Below are 24,642 nucleotides of genomic sequence, written 5' to 3'. Positions count from 1 at the left end.
ACCTTCCGCCGACAGATCAGGAATCGCTTGATGCCTTTCTCGAGAAACTGCGCTCTGCGTGCGACGGATACCCAGATCACAAGATTCTCATTTTTGGGGACTTTAACCTTCCATACATATCCTGGAATCCGTCTGACTCACTGTCCTTACTCCCGTCATCTGCAAATGATATGCGTTCCAGATTATTTTTAAGCTCGGTATCTTACTGTAATTTAAAGCAGTTCAACAGCGTACGCAATGCTAATGACAGAATCTTGGACCTGGTACTGAGTAACTCCTTTATCGTGACAGATATCGCTCAGTGTACTAACCCATTGGTACGCGTGGACTCCCATCACCCCGCTTTAGCACTTTCCATCAATTGTTCTTCCGTGCGTCCCCTTCGCGAAAATTGCTTGCATAAATATCTCTTCCATAAGGCCGACTATGGGGGTTTGCGTGCGTCTCTTGCGTCGGTTGATTGGGATGGTGCCATTGGCGTCTTATCGGTTGACGGGGCGGTTGATATGTTTTACTCAATTATCCGTGGTGCGGTTGACGAGCATGTTCTTCATCGAACTGTTCATAAACGTAGATTTCCATCATGGTATTCGCTGTCTACTATCAAAGCCATTAAAGAAAAGCTAAAATACCATAAAAAGTGAAAGTCCACAGGTTGCGATAATTATTATGAAACGTTTCGCTTGCTCAGAACTCGCACTAAAACATTAATCGCAGCCGATTATAGGACTTTTCTTGACGTCACACAGTCTAATATGTGTGTCAACCCTAACGCTCTTTGGTCTTACACTAACAAGGGAAGTGTCACAACTGTGTCTCACCGATTTCGATGCAATTTGGTACAGTCATAGAATGGGCCAAAATAAGGTTCGTACATTTTTTTATACGTGCGGTAAAAGCCCCTGGGGCGAGTTATAGGGGTTGAAAGTTTGGAGAAAAAGTACGTTTTCACTTATATTTTAAAAATGAAAAGTGCTATCAAAATTTGGTAAATTGTAACTGATATTCATTTTAAAAGAGCTTTCTTTTGATGTATCACACATATACCAGAGGGTTAAGAAGGGTGAACTACCCCTATTTTTTTGGAATTATTTAAAAACCACCCTATCGATTTTGGCGGCATTAAGTATACTTCCAGCACGTTCAAAAATATTAGTTAAGGGTTTTTTCCCATTCGCTCTAGATCATCCCCAGCGAAGTTACGGGGGTTAACATGTAACCACTTTTCGTAAGAATGATGTGATAAAATTGTCAGGTATTTTGAAAATACTTTAACAAAACCGTAAATTAGTCGCACAATAAAATGTTTAATGTAAAATAAGGCATAATACACCATTTAGGGGTGGTTGGGGTTAACCACCCCCTTAAAAATTAATTCTATCCCGGGCATTACTTGTTGATTACGGCGAAATTTGGTACTGTGTTTGTTTTATATAGTTTATTAGTTTATTTTTATTCTACATAATGTTGCCAAAAATACACCTACCAAAAAAATTTTGGCACAATATTTGTTTTTTTAGTGCCGCTTGCTAAAGGTCATTTCTCAAAATAGTTTTTTCTAGTATAAAAGAACGTGTGCCCAGTGGGTAGATTTTAGTTTCAGAGCAACTGACAGAAGCAATGGTTACAATAAACCCAATAAACGTTTTAAATTTGCTAATGACAGTTTTTACTGTTATGAATATTCCCCAGACTCCTGTAAATGAAGCAGAAGTTAGTTTAAAAGAAAATATACAGCGTATTTTAATGGAAAGTATGGAAGACTACAATATGCAAATTGAAGACGAAACTGTATTAATTTTCGATTCATCCAATGGCATCAATGACGGTCAGCAAATTATTGAAGACCAGGATACAACTGACAGGTTTGTAGAAGATACTGATGCTCATTGTCCATTGAAGGATGACATCGACTACGAGTACAAATTAGAGGCGGTAAATTACTGGACAAGTGGGAAGAAAGGTTATTTGAAACTAGAAACCGTAAAAAACAAATACCGAAAAGTAACGTCAAAGACCCAATTGCACAGATGGTCTAAATATATTGAAGAAAGAGGGACATACAAAGAAAAATTAGCAGAAATTACCGAATTTGTAATTAATCAAGCGAGAGCCGCCGTAGATAATAAATTGCCACTACATGATATTGATATACGCAGATGGGCTATACAAGCTAGAAATGAAAAGAATTTATCTCCTCAACTGTTCAAAGCATCTCATAGCTGGGTGCAACGTTTTAAGAAAGCAAATCGGTTAGTAAGCCGAAAAATAACAAAATTTCTATCCCAAAAACAAATTGGAAATGTTGATCGAGTAAAAACTTTAGCAAAAGATTTCGTTAAAGAGGCAAAGCTACAAATCCAAATATATGGACCTGAAAACACCTACAATTCGGATCAGAGCGGTTTTAACTTGGAATTCCATTCGGGAAGAACATTAAGCGATTTAGGAGTTAAAACCGTAGAAAGTGTGGTCCAGTCGGTGTCATCTACAACGCACAGTTACACAATTCAACCCGTAATATCTGCTGATGGGAAACTTCTTTCTCCACTTTTTATTGTTTTAAAAGAACCCTCTGGCAGCTTTGGACCGAGGGTAGCAAATACAATGTTTAAAGCAGACAATATATACGTTTTGGCATCAAAATCTGGAAAGTTAACTTCAGAACACATGAAAAATTGGCTCCAAAATGTATATTTTCCAAATACTGGTTCTAAATCATTATTATTATTAGATTCTTGGAGTGGCCATTGTCCTGAAGTTATTAGTGAAATAACTCCATCAGGTACTAATTTTAAACATTTATCTATACCTGCAGGGACAACAGGTCAAATACAGCCCCTAGATGTATTTGGTTTCAGAATATGGAAAAATTTTATTAGAAGATTCTCTGATCAGATTATTCTTTACCAGTATGATGTCAATTTACATCAGAGGGATAACATATTAAAATTGCAATCGTTGACGCATAACCAGTTGGCTTCCCCTCGGTTTATAAATGTTTTTAAATACGCATGGTTTGCAAGTGGCTATATAGAGGAGAGACCAGACCATTTTGAAAATCCCGTGGAAGTTTGCTTTTCGAGTGAGAAGCCAACGTGTGATATCTGTGGGGATATAGCGGTCATAACATGTGCATGGTGTAAAAAATCCTTATGTTTAAAACATTTTTTCCACGACTTTCATTTTTGCCAACACTACGTAGAATAAAAATAAATTTAATATTGAAAATTAATATAATACATAAAAAACGTCAATTAGTAATGTAGAATAAACTTCTTTGGTATATTGAACTATTTTTTTTGTCAGTTGCTTTTTAACTCATAAATAAATAAAATATCTTATTTATCTAGTAGTTTTATATTTATTATTTAAAGAAAATGAGGGTAGTTTACCTCGTGGAACATCGATAGATAGATTTTTAAAAAACAATACCACAGTTACGATGGCAGTTTTCATCTTCGAGGTATAAACAAAAAACTACCCCTAATTTGTAACCCTTATAACCATTTTCAAAAATTTTTACTTCAAATATAAAACAAACACAGTACCAAATTTCGCCGTAATCGACAAATAACGCCCGGGATAGAATTAATTTTTAAGGGGGTGGATAACCCCAACAACCCCTATATGGTGTATTATGCCTTATTTTACACTAAACATTTTATTGTGCGACTAATTTACGGTTTTGTTTAAAGTATTTTCAAAATACCTGACAATTTTATCACATCATTCTTACGAAAAGTGCTTACATGTTAACCCCCGTAACTTCGCTGGGGTTGATCTAGGGCGAATGGGAAAAAACCCTTAACTAATATTTTTGAACGCACTAGAAGTATACTTAATGCCGCCAAAATCGATAGGGTGGTTTTTAAATAATTCCAAAAAAATAGGGGTAGTTCGCCCTTTTTAACCCTCTGCTATATGTGTGACACATCAAAAGAAAGCTCTTTTAAAATGAATATCAGTTACAATTTACCAAATTTTGATAGCACTTTTCGTTTTCAAAATATAAGTGAAAACGTACTTTTTCTCCAAACTTTCAACCCCTATAACTCGCCCCAGGGGCTTTTACCGCACGTATAAAAAAATGTGCGAACCTTATTTTGGCCCATTCTATGACTGTACCAAATTGCATCGAAATCGGTGAGACACAGTTGTGACACTTCCCTTGTAAGTCTAAAAAAAGGGGTAATATGAGCATTCCCAGTAGAATTACCTATCGCGAACGAACGGTGGATGGCGGGCAGGATGTCTGTGACCTATTTGCCGATTATTTTGGTTCTGTTTTTGTTGATGGCGCTCTGAATGGCGAGCGATCCAATCTGGGGCTCATGCACTGGTTTACCCGCGATGACATCCTGCGCGCGCTATTACTTGTGGACCCCAACGCCGGAGCGGGTCCTGATGGACTGCCCGGCTTGTTCTTTCGTGAATGCGCTTCGGAGCTCACCGAACCGTTATTATATATCTTCAAAACTTCTCTCTATACTGCCACTTTCCCTTCTGAATGGAAGAAAGCCCTAATACTTCCTATACATAAATGTGGCGAACGTGATTTAGTTTGTAACTACAGACCTATCTCTATTCTTTCAATCGCCTCTAAAGTCTTTGAGCGTCTTGTTTACGATCTTATTATGTATAGTGTTAAATCATCTATAATCCCTGAAGCCATGCTTCTACCGAGGCAGGTCAGTAGAATCTAATCTAATCTCTTATTCCAACTTTTTACTAAGTTCTCTTGATGACAATTGCCAGGTAAACGCCATATACACCGATCATGGGATCCTTTTAATTAAACTTGCTAATTTTGACATTCCAACTGGTTTAATTTCCTGAATTTCATCTTACATCTCCGGCAGATCGCAGGCTGTTAGCATAGGTAATTACCGCTCTGCATTTAGAGATATTTCTTTTGGCGTCGCTCAGGGCAGTCATCTGGGCCGCTTTTCTTTCTACTCTACATTAACGATATCCATGCATGTTTTCACCATTCAAATTTTCTACTTTACGCCGATGATAGCAAGATATTTAGCCGCATCTGTTCTACCGACGACTGTGCAAAAATGCAAGACGATTTAAACAGGTTACATGAATATTGTTTAAGAAATAACTTGTTCTTAAACCTTGATAAATGCAGTAAAATTACATTTACTCGTAAACGCTATCCTGTCGTCTTTGATTACTCCCTTGGCTCAACTATCCTCAGACAATCCGAATGGGTGAGAGACCTTGGAGTTATTTTTGACTCTAAACTCTCTTTTTCGGCTCATATTGACTATATTGTTAACAAGGCTTCTCGCATGCTGGGATTTATATGTCGCATATCCCGTCCTTTTTCTGATCTGTCTTGTATTCGTTCACTATATTCTGCCTTTGTTTCCTCTGTCCTTAATTACGCATCTGCCGTTTGGAACCCTCAATATCATACCTACATCGACCGCCTGGAACAAGTCCAGAAGCGTTTTGCTCGGTATTTGTCGTATAAATTTTGCTTACCGTATTGTAATTATACGCAGCGAATCTCTTCCAAACGTAAAATAATGACTTAACCCTACTTTATAAACTGTGCAATGGCCTTATTGACTGCTCCGCGATCTTGTCCGAGTTAAAATTTAGAATTCCTGTCCGACCGTCTCGCGACTTGTCTTTATTTTCGGTGCCTCGTACTAATACAAATGCCTTTTCAAATGCCGCGGTTCCAAGCCTTATGTACACGTTTAATTGCTATGGCTCAGGTCTCGATATGTTCAACACCTCTACGGCGACATTCAAGAAAAACATTCTGAGATTAGCATTGCGTGCATGGTCTGACAGCTGAGCGAGTCGTTGATATTATTATTAATATAGTTACCAAATGTAGCCGCCCCTTAACATCTGTAATTGCCGAATATGAAGCGTCAGCAATTAATTGTTATAAATAACTGCGAGTACTTCGATATCGGGGAATTGTAATTCCGACTCCACGAAGTACTCAAATCGTCGACGCGGTGTTCAAGTTACGCTTCCGTTTTTATAAAGTCTTATGTAATAAATTATAATTTTAAATAAAAGTTAAATAATTAAAGCGTCCTTTTAATAAAAAAAAAACTCTAAATAACAGTTAAATAATATAATTATATCATTAAACATATAGTCATTTTGTTTTTGTTATTATTTTATTTTTTGTTAATTTTTTCTTTTGCTGGTTTTTGTTTACTTTTATATATATATATATATATTTTGTTATTATTATTAACATTACTTTTTCTATTGTTCTTCTTATGTATTATTAGTGGATACTTCACTGGGCCTGTCCTGTTTGTATCCCAAAGATTACAAATAAATAAATAAATAAAATTAGGTAGTCTGGCGAAATATTAATTGAGTTTACTAAATAAAATAAGAAACGAAAAAGAGAACAATCAAGTTTTAACAGAAATATTAGACTGCGTTATGTAATATATTTTAAGCATCGTTACAAAAAAAAAGAGACCTTTTGCTTTTATTTAAAGTAAAAGTCATAAAAAGGTACAACTAAAATTTTTAAGGTAAATATTAATTAAAATTATATACTATGGTGATTATTTATATATTTGTCTTACTAGTTTCGGTTACATTACCGTCTTCAGAGACCTCTACAAAGGTAAGTATAAAAATTATTCATAATTATATTTTTTATAGGTTAACAAAAGAGGGACTATTAATTGTAAAAAATACTTACGTTAACTAGTTTCTATAAACGTTGGGAAGTGAATGTTTGCTTATCATTATATGTATCTATTCATGCACTAAACTACAACTATCTATCACAAAAACTAATATTAATAAATAAACTCGCCAATTATTATATGTGTGACAAGTTGGGCAAATGAGTTATTTCTAGGTTATGAACAATTGAAAAAATAGGAATCGGTATTTAATTTATAAAATTTGAGATAAAAACAAATCAAATTATACTATTGTTTTCGCAATCAATATTCAAAGTTAAAACGACAAAAATTTGCACATCCACAACAAATCTAAACAAACTTTTCTTTATATAAACTATAAAATGCATAAATCTTCAAAATGAAACAAAATTAACATGGGAGGTACATTCGAAGGAAAATTCAAGATTAAGGCGATTTGGGGCATGGGTTCTCATCAATGCAGTGATCGAGTCGCCACCAAACTCGATTCTCTCTTTTGATGAGAAAAGTGCATTATTTTGGGAATGGGTTTTTTAAACAGCAATATAGTGGTGTTTTTTGTGGTAAAATCTGTTCATTTAGTATTTCAATGTTTGCGTTGTCATGTTTAAACTTATTAATTTCGTAGAGTTCTAGTAGTTCCATGTGAAGGCTCTTGTTCATTTGATGTATTATTTTGCTATTTTTCCTTTCATCAAAGTTGTGATTATTAAACATAAGATGTCTTCCAAAATTTGAGCTTTCTCTAGTTTTGTGTTCTTTGATTCTCTGGATAAGGCTTCTACCAGTCTCTCCTATGTATATGGCTCCACAAGTGTCACATTCTAGTTGGTATATACCACTTTTTTGTAAAAAGTCTGTTTTGTCTTTGTTATTAACTATTTTATTCTTGGTGGTGTTGCTAGATCTGAAGGATAAACAGATGTTATATTGTCTATATATTTTTTGAATTTTATGGGAAATTTTTCCTGGGTAGGTGATGGCACGATAAATAATATTATTATTTGTATTGTTATCGTTCCTCATAGAAGTTATATTGAGTAAAGTGGTCTTTTGTTGTATATTATCAATCAGTTTGTGTATGTTATATTGTGGATAATTATTGTTTTGGGCTATTTGTTGTATAATATTAATTTCTTTTTCAAATTTCTTGTTGGGTAAGGTGGGAATTTAAGGCTCGCCAAATATATGCTCTGAAAGAAGCATATTTCTGGTTTTCGTGATGATGAGATTCGTAGGGTATGATACAGTCGGTTTGTGTAGGTTTGCGATAAATGGAGAATTCTATTGTGTTATTATTTCTGGAAAGCGTGAGGTCCATAAAGTTTATCTTGTTTTCATTTTCAATTTCAACCGTAAATTGTAATTTATTGTGCAGAGTATTTATATAGTTGTGCAGATCACTTATTTTTGTTTCATCATCAATGACAACCAAAATATCATCCACATACCTGGTCCATAAAAGAATGTGTTTATTGTAGGGGTTGTTTTCATTGATAATCTTTTCTGTTTCAATTTTATTAAGAAAGACATCTGCGAGAATGTTGCTTAGAGGTGAACCCATTGGAAGTCCATCATTGTATTTATAGATCTGGTTGTTGAATTGGCAAAAATTTTGTTTTGTACACTGTTTAAATAAGGTTAAAATATTTTTGATGTCGTCTTCTTTTGTAAAGGTATCTTGAATAATTTCTTTAATTGTTTCTAAGGTTTCTTTAACTGGTATATTTGTATATAAGTTTTTAATGTCAAATGATAAAATTTTGTATTTATTGGGTAATCGTAGGTTAGTAATTAGGGAGATAAGTTGATTTCGGTTGATGATTGTATGTTTTGGTTGAAAGTTTATGTAGTTTCTCAAAAAATTAACTAATATTTTTGATAAGTTATATGTACTGGAATTTATGCAGCTGATTATAGGTCTGATGGGGTGATCTTCTTTGTGTAATTTTATGAGTGAATATAATTTTGGGATTTGAGGATTCATTATGTTCAACGTTCTTTTGTTACCTGTTATTTTATAAAGTGTTTCTTCACATTTTTTAATGGTATTTTTTGTTTCTTTATGAAAGGTTTTAGTGGGGTTTTTGTTTATTAATTCAAAGTTGTTATCTTTCATGAAATGTTCTGTTTTGGAGATATATTTTTCTCTTTTTAGAATTATTAGACCAGCGTTCTTGTCTCCTGGTGTGACTATTAGATTGTTTTCCTCTATTTTCCGTTTAATGTTCTTAATAGTTCTTGATTGGTTTTTTATCATTTTCTTTTCGGTATTGTTGTTATGTCTCCTATTCTTTTCCTCCTTCAAAAGTATCTGTTGTATATCCTTTTTTATCTTTTCTTCATCTTTGTGTCCTTTTAGAGTGGATTGTATTTCTATGGCAATTAGGGGTAAATTAAGATTTGTCTTTGTGGCAAATTTCTGTCCTTTGTTCAGAAATTCTTCTTCTTCCGGACTAAAACTAACATTTGTAAGATTTGTGATTCTGGGATGAAAATTATGTGTGCTAATGTCTTTGAATTTATCATCTATTTCTCTAGTTTTTCTTTCTCTGAGTTTGTGTAGTTTTTCTCTTTTCTTTTTATTTATTTCTTCTAATAAATTGTTATTGTGTTTCTTGGCATCTTCAATGCTTTGTTCTAGTTCGATGTGGTGTACTTGTTTACTAATTGTTTGGTACAAATAATATAGTTCTATATTAATTAAGTTGATTTTATTATAGTGTCCGTTTATAGTCTTTTTAATGTGCTGTGTTTTCAAGGATATTATTTTATTTTCATGTAAGTGTTCTGGATATTTTTTATTGGTGAAGTTAGGAAATAGTTTTTCTCTTAAGCAAGTTTTCAGGAATTTAATGTGTTGTAGTTGTAATTTCAATCGATAAGTGAGACGTTTGTAGAGGAGGATATTATTGGCCGTATTTGCCGTTTGTATTCTATGTATTTGTTTATCCATATCACCGTTGTAGAATTAAGGTAAATATTAATTAAAATTATATACTATGGTGATTATTTATATATTTGTCTTACTAGTTTCGGTTACATTAAAATTTTTAAATTCAAAAATTTAAAATGTTACAATATTCGTTACTTAAGTTGACCCAATTTTTTTCTTTTTCAAAAACGTGCAATGACTTTTTGATTTTCAACGACTTCTATTACTATTATTATTACTACAATATTGGAGTATCTAATTCTATATCTTTTCAAATGACTATTGCTATCATTTTAAAATAGACAACTTTAAGGTTTAAGGCTTTAGCAATATTTTTAAATTTGATAATTTAAATATATTTTCCCGTGATAGGTGTGTCGCAAGATAATAATATTTAATTAAGCTCAGATTATTGTGATGATTTCATTGGAATTCTGGATAAAATTATCTCTCAGAATCATATCGTTGAGTTCATTATCGATTATTCACCATACAAAACACCAAAAGCGCATGCGTTTATCATTTCTGATCGAATAAACTCCAATTTCTCCGGGTTTTTTAACGCAACAAAGCAAAATGTTCAAATTAAACGAAAAAACGTGTGATAAAATTTTCGTAGTTGTATACATAGTGTGTTTTTGTACTGTGTCTATTTATATGTATTCTGGAAAATCTAATAATGAAATATTAAATGAAAATATTAATGAAAACGAAGAAGTTGAAGAGAAAAATGTAATAAATGCAGAAATAATTCAAGAATCAAAAAAGATAGATGAAGATTTTACATTAAACTCGTGGAAACATTTTTTGAATGAATATATCGGGAATAAAACTAAATGCTATTTTTCTAAAGAATTTGATGAAAAACCAAAGTCGTCAGAAGAAAATGAAACTGTTATTCATATTTCGATTTTGTTGCTTCAAACGTCTTTAATTTGGACTATTGTTGATTTTGTCGATAGATACATGAAACGAGGGAAGAAAAAAATAGAAAAGCCACCGTTGCATCGAACCTGTTCTTTAGCTGATATGACTTTAATGAGACATCAAAGACGTGAATCGATGAGGAAGGATCTTTCATTGGATGCAAGGTTTCCATCGAGAATGATTGGTAGGAGTTCAAAAACAGAATTGTGCGCGATTTATAAATAAAATAATAAAACTGATAAGGTATTAAATGGTGGTGAATTTATTGCTACCGAATAAAAACACTAGAGAAAAAAAAATAAGTAGAAAATGCTTTTTATGGTTGATAATAATTAAAAAACTAATGTTGATTATAACATAATTAATATTTTTGATTTTAGTTTCCGAAAATATTAATCGTCGATGTTCCCTTCCTTTGGGTGGCCCTAAAGATCAGCACAAGATAAGAAAAGATTCCATTGACGTCACCGGTTCATTACGCAGAAGGATGACTATTAACAGTATTGTCGAAACGCCTCAAGAGTTGGAACATAAAAGAAGTCATGTGAGACTTTTACACAGACATTAAATTCAAAATTTAAAGGCAAAATTTATCAAAACGAACATTAAACACTTTGAGATGCGCACAACGACTAAAAACTTACTAAAGGAATTCTCAAGATTTTAAGACCAATTTTATTGCATCGTGCAAAGAGCTATCGAAGATTTTTAAAACATTTTGAAACATCGTCAAAAAGTTGAAGATCCTATTTTTGTAAAACCGTACTACATATTACAAATTTAATGGTTATCTGTAAATTTGACGTCTCACATGGATTAAATATTTAATTTTGTTAAGAAATGTATTTAAATAACAATAAATGTGGAGATAATAAATAAAATTCTATTGAATAATAATTAAAATCCCATGTAAAAGATTCCATTTCATCCTTCCATCGTAATTCAAGAAATTAGAAAATTAACAAATGAAATTAGGATCTTGAAAAGATGAACGACACTCTTCCATGTTATTTTTATTGCTTATGAGCGATTTCAAATATACGAAATCCTCCATCTTTTCGAAGTTAAAAGTTAAATTTTGTCTTATTCGACTCTTCATATTTACTGAGCCATGTATTTTGTTTTTGCTTCATTTAATGGGAGATTTATTGAGGTTCATTTAGTATGTCAATATCATCTATGTATCCCAGAATTTGGACTGATTTGACAAATACTATTCTTGTAGTTTCCATTTCCACCTCTCTAAATACTTTCTCCAGCATGATATTAAACAGCTGACATGACACCCAATCTCCTTGTGGCAATCCGTGGTTTATTTCAAAACTTTTCTGTTATCCTTTCCAATGATGTCAAACCTGACCATAGCTTTTATTACTTTGCTTCTATTTATACACAGCTCCGAAGTCTATGGACAGGTGATATATATTTATCTTGTATTCCCCTTGCCTTTTTCAATATTTGTCTTAGGACAAATAATAATCTCGAATGATGATTTTTCTTCCTGTGGTACCTTTCTGAACGTCTCTGGGTTCTTTATAATTTCCTTTAACCCCTCTTCATTCAGAAACTCCTCAAACTCACTTTTTGATAAAACTTTTGATCTCATCGTTGTTTCTTAAGTTCTCCATATCTTGGATGGTTTTGTTCTCATAACTTCTTCATTCAGTTTTATGCGTTTTCTTTCCTGTTGCCTCTTCTTTTTATAGAACGTTTCCGGTGTTGTTGTTCTTTTCCGCTGCAGCTTTTGGTTCACTACGTACTTTGCGTCGATTGCCGCTCTGCACTGCTCATCAAACCACTCACCCCTGTTCCTTGTTAGTTGTATTCCCAACATCAACATTGCCGCCTCTTTGACGGATGTTCTTATTTTCTTCCACCTCTGGTTAATGTTAAGTTCTGGTGATATGTTCGCTTCTTTCAGTCTTGCTGTATTAAATATCCTTTGTTTGAGAGCCTCGCCTTTTCTGACATTTGATATTCGAAAAGGGAAGTATTCTAAGTGGTATTTAATTATAAAAAATTTTCAATCTGACTAGTTACAGCTATATGGGATCCTCAGAGTCGAAAATATCGTTAAAGGATTAAAATATCAAACATTGGTTCTCGAAGATTATTACACAGCCTTATGTTTCATATTTTAATCCCTTGACGATATTTTCGACATAGTCACTGAGGATGGCATAAAGCCAAAACTAGTCAGACTGAATTTGTTTTATAATTAAAGGCCAATTAAAAAATACATAGAATTTTTTCCCTTTTATATAATTATTGGTAAAATGGATTTCGATTATAATTCTTTTCATAATGTTTGATATTCTGGCTCTACAAAGAAGCGTTTGTAGAAAAGTAGAGAAGAAGAAGTTTGTGCCTTTCAAAGATCTTATATCCAATATGATGGAGCTGTGCCTACCATTTGTGATCCAATTGGTCGATTTACACGTCATTTTGTGTATTTGATTGTATTCCTGTCTGGTACTGGCTATTACCATTTCTTGACGCTGTAAATAAAATGAGTCTTTTTCCATTATCATTGATTTGTGTTTCTAGATAAATTAAAACTTTGTGTTTCTAAAACAAATTGTGGTTATTAGAGAAATAACTTTATGACGTTATTCATACGGTATTGCTATGTAAACTCTCAAAGGCCACTAAAGGCACTTAAACCGAATTATTATTAATTTGTTGTAACATTTCCTCCCCATTGAAATCCTTATTTCAATAAAGTGTACAATAAAGAAGTAACAAATGAAGAAATTAGACCTTATACAAAATCTAATTCTAAAACACCTCCCTTCGAATATTACTAGCCACTTAACTGATATCTTCAATTCATGCTTAAAAATTGGTTACTTTCCGGTGACTTGGAAAGAAGCTGAGATAGTAATGTTTCCCAAGCCAGGAAAACAGACCAGCCGTACATCTAATTATCGTCCTATAAGCCTCTTACCGACTCTCTCAAAATTGTTTGAAAAAATTATAATACCAAGACTTCAAAATCAGCTGCTGAAAAGAAATATTATCCTAAACATACCGTTTAGTTTTCGAACGGGTCATTCAGCGATTCACCAATTGGTGCATGTTACGGAATTTAATGAGAAAGGTTTTGCAAATAAGCAATACACCATTATCGCCTTTTTAGATGTAGCTAAAGCCTTTGATACTGATAATAATAATGTTTATTAATCGGATAAGATACATGTACAATTAGAAAAAATAACAATAAAATTATAACAAGCCAGTTCCGATTAAAGAGGGTCATGTCAGATCAACCAAGTGACCAAGGCCCCTTTGTCGCACTGCTTTTCAATGACCCTCAGCAAAATAATAAGACAAAAATTGAAAAAAAAATAATTGAAATGAAATCAAGCCGATTATAAGCGCAAAAAACATAACAAACTTAAAACTTAAAATACACAATAAGCAGCATACTTACATACAACAAGCATAAATATATATATAATTACAATGAACACGTGGGTTCGTTTGTTTTTAAAAAGTTTATTTAAGCACAAAATTATTAGAACAACATTAAACGAATTATAACGAATGAATAAATGAATATTAAAATAGTTAAAACTTTAATTATTACTTATAATTAATTATAATTAAACTTTCTTTCAGATTATAACAAAGAGTTTGATTTGTAATAATCTTCGCGACGCGAATTGCACCGATGCTAGATAACAATTAAAAATTACATTGTGCATTCGCGGTGTTTTATATCTTTTCTTCTCGTTGATAGCGATTTCCAGGAATTCCTCCGGGATCCTGTATCTCTAACCGTGTAACTCCTCCCTCCTTAGCGTGAAGACCGCAGCCAGGGGTGGCGAGGTCTGTCTTCTGACTTTTCTGTTAATGATTCTTCCTTTTCTCCCTTGGATCTTCTTTTTCTTAGGTAGATTAGGTAACTTACAACCCCTATAACAACTAAGCAAACAAAGATTATTGGAGTGGCGATGGTGGCGGAGTAATGCACGACGCGTAATCCTTTCAGTTGCTCTTGCATCTCATGGAGTTGCTCCTTGGAGTTGTTCAGTTGGGTCCACTGGATTTCATCCAGTTTAATGTCTTCCATTTTCCAGTACGGCAGTTCTTCTTCCGTTTTGGATAGATTAATATGGTTTAATTGAATGGTTCGATCAGGAATATTAGTAACGTGTGCCTCCATGCGTTCATGTTTCCATTGGACGAAACATCCATTAACTATTTGAATCAAATAGTTTCCTTGTATTGTCCTGTCTTCCTTCTTTTCTTCACATTGAATTATTATATGTTCGGATGTGGTGGCCCTGAATAACCATTCATTATTGGTGACCATTGTTAGTGTCGGCATGGGATTTCTTAGGACAATATGGTTACATCCTTTGCCATCATATTGATGTCGCAATAGACGATATTGGCAAGGTGTTCCTATAGTGATATCTCTGCTGGCTGTTTCACAGAGATAGTGTTCTTCTTTTATCTTCAAGCATTCCGTAGATTCAGTTATGTACCTGTCGTCATTCTCGGTAAGGTATGGGTTGTTTATTGCGAGGGTTATGAGTGTGTTATTGATAACTTGAGGGACTGGGAAAAATTTATAGTATTGATACGATTCGGATTCGCATATAGGAATATCTAATAGGAAATAAAGTTTGGTGCCTTTGCGATACGCTTTAACCTTAATTGCTTTTTCCAGTGCATAGATATTTTCGTTTGTTATTGGAAGAGGTAACTTATATGGTTTGCTCCTTTCTTGTATCATATGTAATTCCTTGAGCAGAGTTTCTGATTGCATTATGGTTGGGTGATAGATTTCTATTTTAGCAAAGGTCTTCGCAGTGAGTAGTTGTTCTATTAGAATGTTAATTGTATTGATTCCCATAGTCAATGTCCAAATCATGGCGTAAAGGTTTGCCCTTCGATTTGCCTCAAGAGCGAATATTGTAATGTTCTGGATAGCTTGGCCTAGTTGTAATATTCGTGATTTAAGAATCAGTTGATTTTTCTTTATTGTTTCAGTGTTTTGCCGAAATTCTTCCATTGCTCTAATCGAGAGTGATATTTGATGTTGGTTAACCTTGATGACTTCTTCTTGATTTCTAGATAATTTTTCAATGGCTTGGTCGTACCTAATAGCGTCTTCACTATCCAAATTTCCTGATATCGCCTTGATGATGGATCCTACGAAGTTTAAGGCCCCTCGTTTGTTCCTGATTTGCGGAAGTAATTGCCTTAAGCCAACATTCATGAGATTCCTATTGGTCTCCATTGCTGACAACATTCCTTGAAGCTCTTGGTGATTATGGTGAGCTTCTTTACTGGTGTTTATCATCAATGTCATCTCTTCACATCGATTATTCATATTTTCCGCTTCCAGCAGGATTGGTTGAATCTCGTATTGAATTGCTAGTGTCTATATCGCCTGTTTATTTTCCACCCTTCCGAGATAAAGCGGGAAAAGTGGTCCGTCGATGGGTGTGATTTTCACTTCTCCGTAGGCGTCTCCGAGGACGGTCCATCTGGAACAAGACCATGTTTTAACCGTCTCGTGTGGTAGGTTTGTGTTCCTCTTCTTGTATTTACTACAACAGTATCGTTATCATTTATTTGTATTATTGTAAAAGGACCGAGGAAAGGCTTCATTATTTTGCTGCTCTTGGTCAGATTAGCAACATAAACGGTTTCTCCAATTTTCCATTCGCTCTGTTTTACCCTTGGTTGTTGTTTTTCCTGTATTCGTCTTTTTCGATCGTCATCTTTCCTTTGCAGCCTTGCATAAAGGATTTGCATTCGTTCTTTATGTCTATTAACCATCTCTTGGTATGTTCTTCCATCGTAAAATAGTTCCATAGGATTTCTTATTCTCGTATGCCCCAGTAAAACTTCGATAGGAGTTAGGCTGGTTGCAGAGGAAATGCTGTTATTGTATGCAATTATTGCGGAACGCATTCTTCTTTCCTTTGTTATGTCGGGTTCGTCTTCTAGGCACCTTAAGTGCTCCAGCAATGTGGAATGGAACCTCTCCACATTTGCTTGAGATTCAGGGTTTTTAGCTGTTCCGAAATGGAGTTTAATTTTATGCAAATTAGCGATTTCCTTGATAAGTTCGTTGTTAAATTCCGTTCCTCTATCACAGCGGATTTCTTCCGGAATTCCATAATAAGAGAAGTAAATCAATAAAGCGTCTAGGACATCTGTTGGGTTTTTAGTATCAATTTCGATGGCTTGGCCTAATCGGGAGAATGCATCCACCAACGTTAAATATTTTTTTCGGTTGATTGAAAAGAGATCCATGAAGACTCTCCTAAAAGGCGCATCTGGTGTTTCTGTTACCGGCAGAGGTGGTACCTCCGGTGAGCGGTCGTATTTGGCTCGGTTACATGTGTCACATCCCTTTATGTATTTTGTGACAGAGTTCTTCATTTTTCTCCACCAATAATCCCTCTGGAGATGTTTAAGCGTCTCATCTATACCCCTGTGGTTCGTTACACCAGTGTGATATTGGGTTATTAGCTGTAGTTGCTTATCAATTCCATTTATAACTTTAGCTCTACGTAAACAGCGGATTACCTTTGATCCCTTATCTCCCATCAGCTGTGTATACACTCTGCAACACTGCTGGTACAATTCTTCATCAGTTGTATAAATGTATGAAGTTGAGTCTCCGGTCATGTATTCCAGGAATAATCGAGATATTTCTTCTTTTTGGTTTTCTTTTGGTATTTTCACAGTATAAATACACCTTTCATCTTGTTGTTTCAAATGAACTGTTAGTTCATTATTTATTCCTGACATCAGAATGAATTGCTTCCTTTTATTGTCCAGAATTGAATCCTGAATTTCGATGGACTTCTTAGGTTCAATTGTGTTTGTCGAATGAACAGTGCTGTTCGTCTCATCGCACTCTTCTTCTGGATGTTCCTCATTTATATTTATTTGTTTAGTAGCTATCCCTTGTCCAAAACGACGATCTTTACTTGTGGATGGGGCTTCTGGATCACCACTCTTATTCAGGATAGCAATTGACATCTCTTTAGCCAATTGCATAAGTTCTTCATCGTCTATCTCAACTATCATAGAATCGTCGCACTTTTGTGGCATTACATTTAACTGATCTAACTTAATACGGGATAAGGCATCAGCGTTTCTATTCGCTTTTCCCTTTTTATAAATTATTTTGAAGTCAAATTCCTCTAGCTTAATTCTCCATCGCATCAAGCGCGAATTTGGCTCCTTTAATGACCACAGCCAAACCAAAGGCTTATGGTCGGTACAGATAGAAAACTTCCTTCCATACAGGTACGGCCTAAATTGCTTTGTCGCGTACACGATGGCTAGTAGCTCCTTTTCTATCACGGAATATTTCTGTTCCGTATCCGACAAAGTTCGGGACGCGTAGCATATGGGTCTATCTGCTCCTATCGTGCCCTGTGATAACACAGCACCCAAGGCTACTTCGGACGCATCAGTAGTAACGATAAATTCCTTTCCAAAGTCCGGATATTGGAGGACAGGGTCGTTTGTTAACAGCTCTCGACATCGTTGGAAAGCATCTTCATATTCTGAATTTATCTCTATCTTGGCGTTTTTCTTTAGGCACTTAGTAAATGGCTTTGTTAATTTCGCAAAGTCTCGTATAAATTTTCGATAATAACCCAAGAGTCCCAGAAATGACTTAATTTCTTTTCTGGTTCTTGGCATTGGATATTTTCTAATTGCAATAACTTTTTGTGGATCGGGTTTCACGCCTTTGTCAGTTATTAAATGTCCCAAATATTTAAGCTCTTTTCGCATGAAGTGACATTTTTCCAGTTTCAATTTAAAGTTCGCCTGTCGCAATCGTTCAAAGACTTTAGACAATCGTGACAAGTGTTCCTCCAGGGACGATGAATAAACAATTATATCGTCTAAATAGACGAGACAAGTGTCCTCCTGAAGTCCTCTCAACACACTGTCCATCAGTCGTTGAAATGTGGCCGGGGCATTTTTAAGCCCGAAAAGCATTCTCTTAAACTCGAAGTGGCCTTGTTCCGTAGAAAACGCCGTTTTCGGTGATTAGGATCCATCTCAACTTGATGGTACCCACTTGCTAGGTCTAAAGATGTAAAGTAATAATTTTTCCCCAATTTATCCAATATGTCCGATATATTAGGTATCGGGTACTTGTCTTCAATCATGCCTTCGTTCAGTTTCCGATAATCTACGACCATTCGTTTATTTATTTTTCCATCTTTCTCGGTCGTGACAATATGTACAGGTGCTGACCACGGTGAGATACTTTCTTGTACAATGTCTTGATTAAGAAGTTCGTTTACTTGTTTTTTTTATCTCCTTACGTGTTTCTAGCGGTTGTCTATATCGTTTTACATATACGGGATCTTGTGTCTTCATATTAAGCGCGTGTTTTATCTTATGTGTAAAGGTCAACTTCTGGCCTTCTAAATGAAATAACTCTTTGTATTTCATGAGAACGGCTTTTAATGCTGCCTGTTCTTCGAAATTTAAATGTTCTTGCTTCACATGATCGTTTATCGCTTTCATTAACACGAACTACTGCCGCTGGTGACAAAATTAATTTTTCTCCACTTGGTAATTTGACACGGGATTGAGGAAAGTAACCATATCCGTCTTTAATGTTATTGACTTTATAGTTTATCACTTGTGATTGTCCCGGAAATAATTTTATTTCTCCAATTTTTGTATAATAAGGGAGAGATACTTTAGAAGTTTTTAACGTTTCATTTTCAGTATCTACTTGGGCTCCTAATGACTTCATTATATCCATTCCGATAAGCATGTCGTATGTGTCCGAAAAATTAAAACAGTAAAACAAATATTCTTTGAGGTCTTCCTTAAAGATCTCCGGCAAAGTAACTTTTAGTGCTCTTGTGCCTTTTTCTACACCATGTGGTGTTTGTATACAAAATGGATCCTTTACTGCATACTCGTCCCTCATTGAATTATAGATCTTTTCGTTTATTAAACTTTTCGACGCTCCGGTATCAATTAGAATTTTTAGATCGTTATATTTTAAAAATGGTAATCCGGGGTCGATGCTGGAGTTGTAGGTTATTACACCCGTTATCTCCGTTGATTCGGTAGGCTTGTCATGATAAAATTTAGAGTTCCGTCAGACTCATCTAACGGTGCTTCATCGTTAGGCTCTTCGTATTCTTCTTCCGGATGTTGATATCCTTCCGGAATATCTTCATAACCATAGTCTCCTTGCAAACTCTCATAGGTTTCTTCATTTTCGACTTGATTTTCATTAATGGGCTGATCTTGTGCCAAGTGAGCGTACCAAGGTTTTTTAATCTGACGTTGAATTGATGAAGAGGCTGGCCTTTTTGGTGTCGGCCGATCGTAACCACTTGACGTATCCATAGGAGTTGGTCTTTGTACTTGCGGCGAGGCCATTTGTCCTGGAGATAAAACGAATCTCGGCGGCAATACCTTTGGATAACTGGGCGGTATAAACTGCCTTTGCGGATTAATGTATCGCGACGCTTGAATCATTGGTCTTTGTTGAGAATTGATTGGTGCCGAATTATAGATTCGTGGCGTCGGCCGCTGTTGGAAATTGGTGGCGTTATTCAACGGCAACAAAGGGCTAGAATTTTGAGCACCAAGCTGCTTGTGCGTTTCCATGTACCGTTTTTTCTGTACATTGTAGTTCTCTACTTCCAGAGCATATCCCTCAGCAGTTTCTATGTCTTCTGGCTGTCTCATTTTTACCTCCATTCCTAAACGGTCATCCAATATGTCTAACCCAAACAAGAACGTACGCAATGCAATTGAGTTATATTGACTTATCTTCATCCTTTTAACCTCGTTGTTTTCTTCTTCTAGGTTAATTTTGGAGAGCAAAGTGTACAGGGTAGCTTTGATCTTACTTGCGTAACCCTGAGCGGATTCATTTCTCGTTGGTCGAATGTTGTTAAGGTCATAAGCAAGGACATCTTCCGATCGCTTGTCTCCGAAACTATGTACTAGGATAGCTTTAAGTTCAGGCCAACTAGTAGGTAGGCGATTGGCATCCAAAGCCTCTCTCGCTTTTCCTTCTAGCTTTCCCATAAAGATCATCAATAATCGACGGCCCATCCTAGCGTTGTCGGGATTGGGGGTCATGAACTCTTCTATCAAATATTCACATGCGTTGACATAGCTCCTTAGTGTGATCTTATCTCCATTAAAAGTCGGAATCAAATTTTGATCGACTGGTTTGATTTCACGTTCTACTTCCCTTTGAGCATTCATTGCTATTTCTTCTTCGATCCCTTGTAGGGCGTTTCGTAGGTCTTGCAGATTCTCAATTTTGAATGCAACACTTGTTTGACACCAAACAAGGAGAGGGCAAGAGAAGGAACCGACAATAACTAAACTAGGTACTTACAGTAAAAATATTGTTGTAATGGTTGACATGTAATCCTCTTGTTTTCCTAAGTTCGATAATCCAATCCGTCGTCAAAGGATTGATATTCACCAGTGTCACTTTCACTCGCGACGTTAGAATTCACCAGAGAAAGAGTCTGTACGCGGATCCTGTTCGCAGCGCCAATTACAATGAACACGTGGGTTCGTTTGTTTTTAAAAAGTTTATTTAAGCACAAAATTATTAGAACAACATTAAACGAATTATAACGAATGAATAAATGAATATTAAAATCGTTAAAACTTTAATTATTACTTATAATTAATTACAATTAAACTTTCTTTCAGATTATAACAAAGAGTTTGATTTGTAATAATCTTCGCGACGCGAATTGCACCGATGCTAGATAACAATTAAAAATTACATTGTGCATTCGCGGTGTTTTATATCTTTTCTTCTCGTTGATAGCGATTTCCAGGAATTCCTCCGGGATCCTGTATCTCTAACCGTGTAACTATATATATATATTATTTTTTTTATATCTATCTCAATCTCTGCCAGCCCCCAATCCTAAATATCATCTAAATCATTAATCTAAAAATCTAAATCATTTTTAACATACATACCCACACCACCATCCATTCTGTCATGGCTACCCCTAAAGATGCTTTTGTATCCTTCAACATGAAATAAGGAAGTATCACAATTAGGATAAATGCGAGCCTCCGAAATCGCAAGAATATCAAAACGCTCCTGAAAAAGCAAAAGCTTCACGTTAGAAAAGTGAGCGAATATTCAAATGAGCAATCAACATATAGCGGCAAAATCAAACTTTCTCAATTTACAGGAAAATATATAAAAGAAAAATTTAAATTTAAAGAGTAATGTAGAAGTAAAAGAAAAAAAACAAAAATAATAAAAGAATAGTTCCACCCAGGGAGACGACATAAGGGATACAGTTTGGATGGAGGGATTAAAATTCAAACTATTGCATCTAGGTCTAGATGACTATATTACCGCAATAAATATGTCATATCTTCAAGAACGAACTTTTTGTGCGAAAATAAATGGGACCTATTCAGATATAAGATTAATTAGAGTTCCTCGAGGAGGAATATTGCATCTAGATCAACGATTAAATTGGGGCATTGACTGGATTTGCACCATTTCTGTCTTGATTTTTACTCCACCAAATATTCTTTTTGGTTTTTTGTTTCCAAAGCTGTTCGATTGACATATCTTCATTTAAAATTGTGCTAAGTGGTCTACCAATAAGGAAGTGACCAGTTATGTGTGGGGATATATGTTGTGGATCAGTGCTTACTGGGGAAATGAGTCGGGAATTTAAAATTGCTATGTTTAAAGATAATGTAAAATTCTTCAAATACTAAGTTTGTACGATAGCGACTCTAGTTAAATGAAATTTCACAGAGTTCATTGATGATTCCCATAAGCCACCATAATGTGGAGATCTGGGTAGAATCAACAAGAAATGAAATGATAAATTTCAATGTTGATTATTTTGTGTTACAATAAATTTACAATTAATAGTATAAATTCTTTGATTGTCGTAGCTGGACGTAAAAGTGTTTCACGTCCTGGATGTAAAAGATTTTTACGTCCAGCTTGTTATTTCATTTCATGAAATGATAAATGATTTGTGCATAATTGCAAATTTTCAAAAGAGCTGCAAGAACAGTATTTACTTAGAGTAGGTGGAAGATTAAAAAATGCAAAGTTGAATTTCTTACACCCAGGACGTAATAATATATTAAAAAAATAAAGTTTCGTAAGACACGCAAAATTCGTTTTTTAATGAATGAGTTCGCGTTTTTATCCTTTTTTTTTTAACAAAAATGAAATAAATTTTGACAATGTAGGGAAATAGATAGTTGGTAACACCGTAACACTTGAAAATAGAAATTTGAATTGACAATTAGAAATTGTCAAAACACAAAATGTATTCACCTGAAAAAAATGTTTCATGTCCACCTCTCGAAATAAGAGAAATTGCTCAGAGTTCTATTAAAACACTACTTCCAGAGAACTTCCACGAAAGAAATGACACCAGTTCGTTAAATTTAAGGCGTGGTGCGAAGAGAAGAAGATTAAAGAAATTTCAGAAAATGACCCAATGTCACCAACTTGGATTAGTTCCATAAAATGTTACTAAAATCTCATTACAGCATCGGATGCTGTAAGAAGTTTCATTACAGCGCCGGTTTGAGTACTGTAATAGGTTTCATTATCGTCGTGAATTACAAAATACTTATTTATATTACAAGTGGGCTAGAAACATAATTACTATACGAGTGTGGAGACATTTTATATACGACTGCTAAAAATTACTTAAAAATCAATTCTGTAACCAATCAAATCTGTTCTGATTGGGCTAAAAATGCGTTACGTAATGAAACCAGTGCGGCAATCACCTCAAATGAGTGTGGTAATGATGACTTATTCAAGCAGTCGTAGATAAAAGACTTTTACGTCCTGACAAAAAAAATATCGTTTTCACGGTTGCTAACTACAATGCAAAAGTCCACTTTTAAAATATGTTTTTTAAAAAATTTATTATTAACTGTTTGTGATAAAAGGGCACCTATACAAGAATTAGAAGCGTCTCTAAATCGGATATACTATATTAAGTATCCAGAACCGAGTATCTAAGTATCCAGTTCCGACATTGTCGTCAACCGGTAAATTGTACTTACCGTTCGTTAATAAATAACATTTTTTGCACCATCGAAATGAATATAAATAATAATTAATTTACTAAAATATATTAATATTTCGTGGGGTTACTGCAAAAACCCGGTAAGTCCAGTTTTGGACGAAATCTGGCTATTTGTAGATATAAGTCCAGAATGAGCTACGTTTTTGTCTGAAAAAACCAGACAAGTCACTTTCTATACCAGAGTTGTGATATAAATTTTAGTGAAAACCGCATTTCGATATCGCCACCCGTTCTCGAATTATAGAAGAAAATGCTAAAAACTCGAGTGCCATCAATCGGATCCAATTACCTCATCGAGAAAAACAAATCACATAACCATGGTAACTGTAAACATGTCATTTACTAACGCAGAAGCGTATGATGATTTATTTTCAATGTTTCGAATACGATGCAGCTGCATGGCAAAAATGTGCAATGCAATTACGACAAAGAAAGACATTTTTCTCTAGAAGTGTTTCTAAGATTGACTTAGCGATTACGGAAAACTGGCAACGTGTAGCCCATTCAGACATCTCTATGATTTCGTAAATCACATTGGTGCGCAATGTGATCCCACATAATCTGGGAACTCCGAAAACAATTGTCCACAAGATTTTTCAAGAGAATAATATCTCCACCACGTTGTTTTACATCAGGCCTCAACAGATACCGATTATGATAACAGACTGAACTATTACCATTGACTTTTAAATATGATTTGGGCAAATCCAAACCTTTTATAACAAATGCTATGGATGCATAAAGCATCTGTCCACAAGCTGATGTAAACTTGCATAATATGCATTCTTGGTTCGAGCAAAACCCACATTGCTTTCACCCCTTTATCTATTGGGTAGACTAAACGACCTGACTTTTCAAGAAAAACCAATAACCGGGGAAAATATGACAAAACACTAAATACCAGTAGAAATGTGTCCAGGGCCCATTAAATAGGGCATTAAATAAATACATCGGTTTACGTACATAGGTTTATGGAAGACATTTCGCACATTAGTGAGTTATTTTTGCCAAAAATTTA

The 24,642-nt window shown here is 34.7% G+C and overlaps 2 protein-coding genes across 3 annotated transcripts; both read left to right on the top strand.

Moving 5' to 3' along the window:
* Positions 1–1,050: 1,050 nt before the first annotated feature.
* Positions 1,051–3,348, top strand: LOC139429953 (uncharacterized). The gene is made up of 2 exons (XM_071196426.1): positions 1,051–2,785; positions 2,862–3,348. Exons 1-2 carry the CDS (start codon positions 1,621–1,623, stop codon positions 2,948–2,950), a joined length of 1,254 nt encoding a protein of 417 aa, XP_071052527.1. The 5' UTR covers positions 1,051–1,620; the 3' UTR covers positions 2,951–3,348.
* A 6,478-nt stretch (positions 3,349–9,826) lies between these two features.
* LOC111423542 (uncharacterized) lies at positions 9,827–11,414 on the top strand. Of its 2 annotated transcripts, none has more exons than XR_002707499.2 (2): positions 9,827–10,776; positions 10,914–11,414. XR_002707499.2 is itself a non-coding variant. In XM_023056785.2 (2 exons), the coding sequence occupies exons 1-2, from the start codon at positions 10,183–10,185 to the stop codon at positions 11,099–11,101; spliced, it is 723 nt and encodes a 240-aa protein (XP_022912553.2). In that variant the 5' UTR covers positions 10,047–10,182; the 3' UTR covers positions 11,102–11,414. The 2 variants fall into 2 exon arrangements, 1 of the variants encoding a protein (XP_022912553.2); XM_023056785.2 differs by having other exon boundaries at positions 10,047–10,717.
* The last annotated feature ends 13,228 nt before the right edge of the window (positions 11,415–24,642 follow it).

This window comes from Onthophagus taurus, chromosome 6, assembly GCF_036711975.1.
Source record: "Onthophagus taurus isolate NC chromosome 6, IU_Otau_3.0, whole genome shotgun sequence".
Classification (NCBI taxonomy): Eukaryota; Metazoa; Arthropoda; class Insecta; order Coleoptera; family Scarabaeidae; genus Onthophagus; species Onthophagus taurus.
Note: the sequence above shows the minus strand (reverse complement) of the source record. Positions and strands in the feature narration are given on the sequence as shown.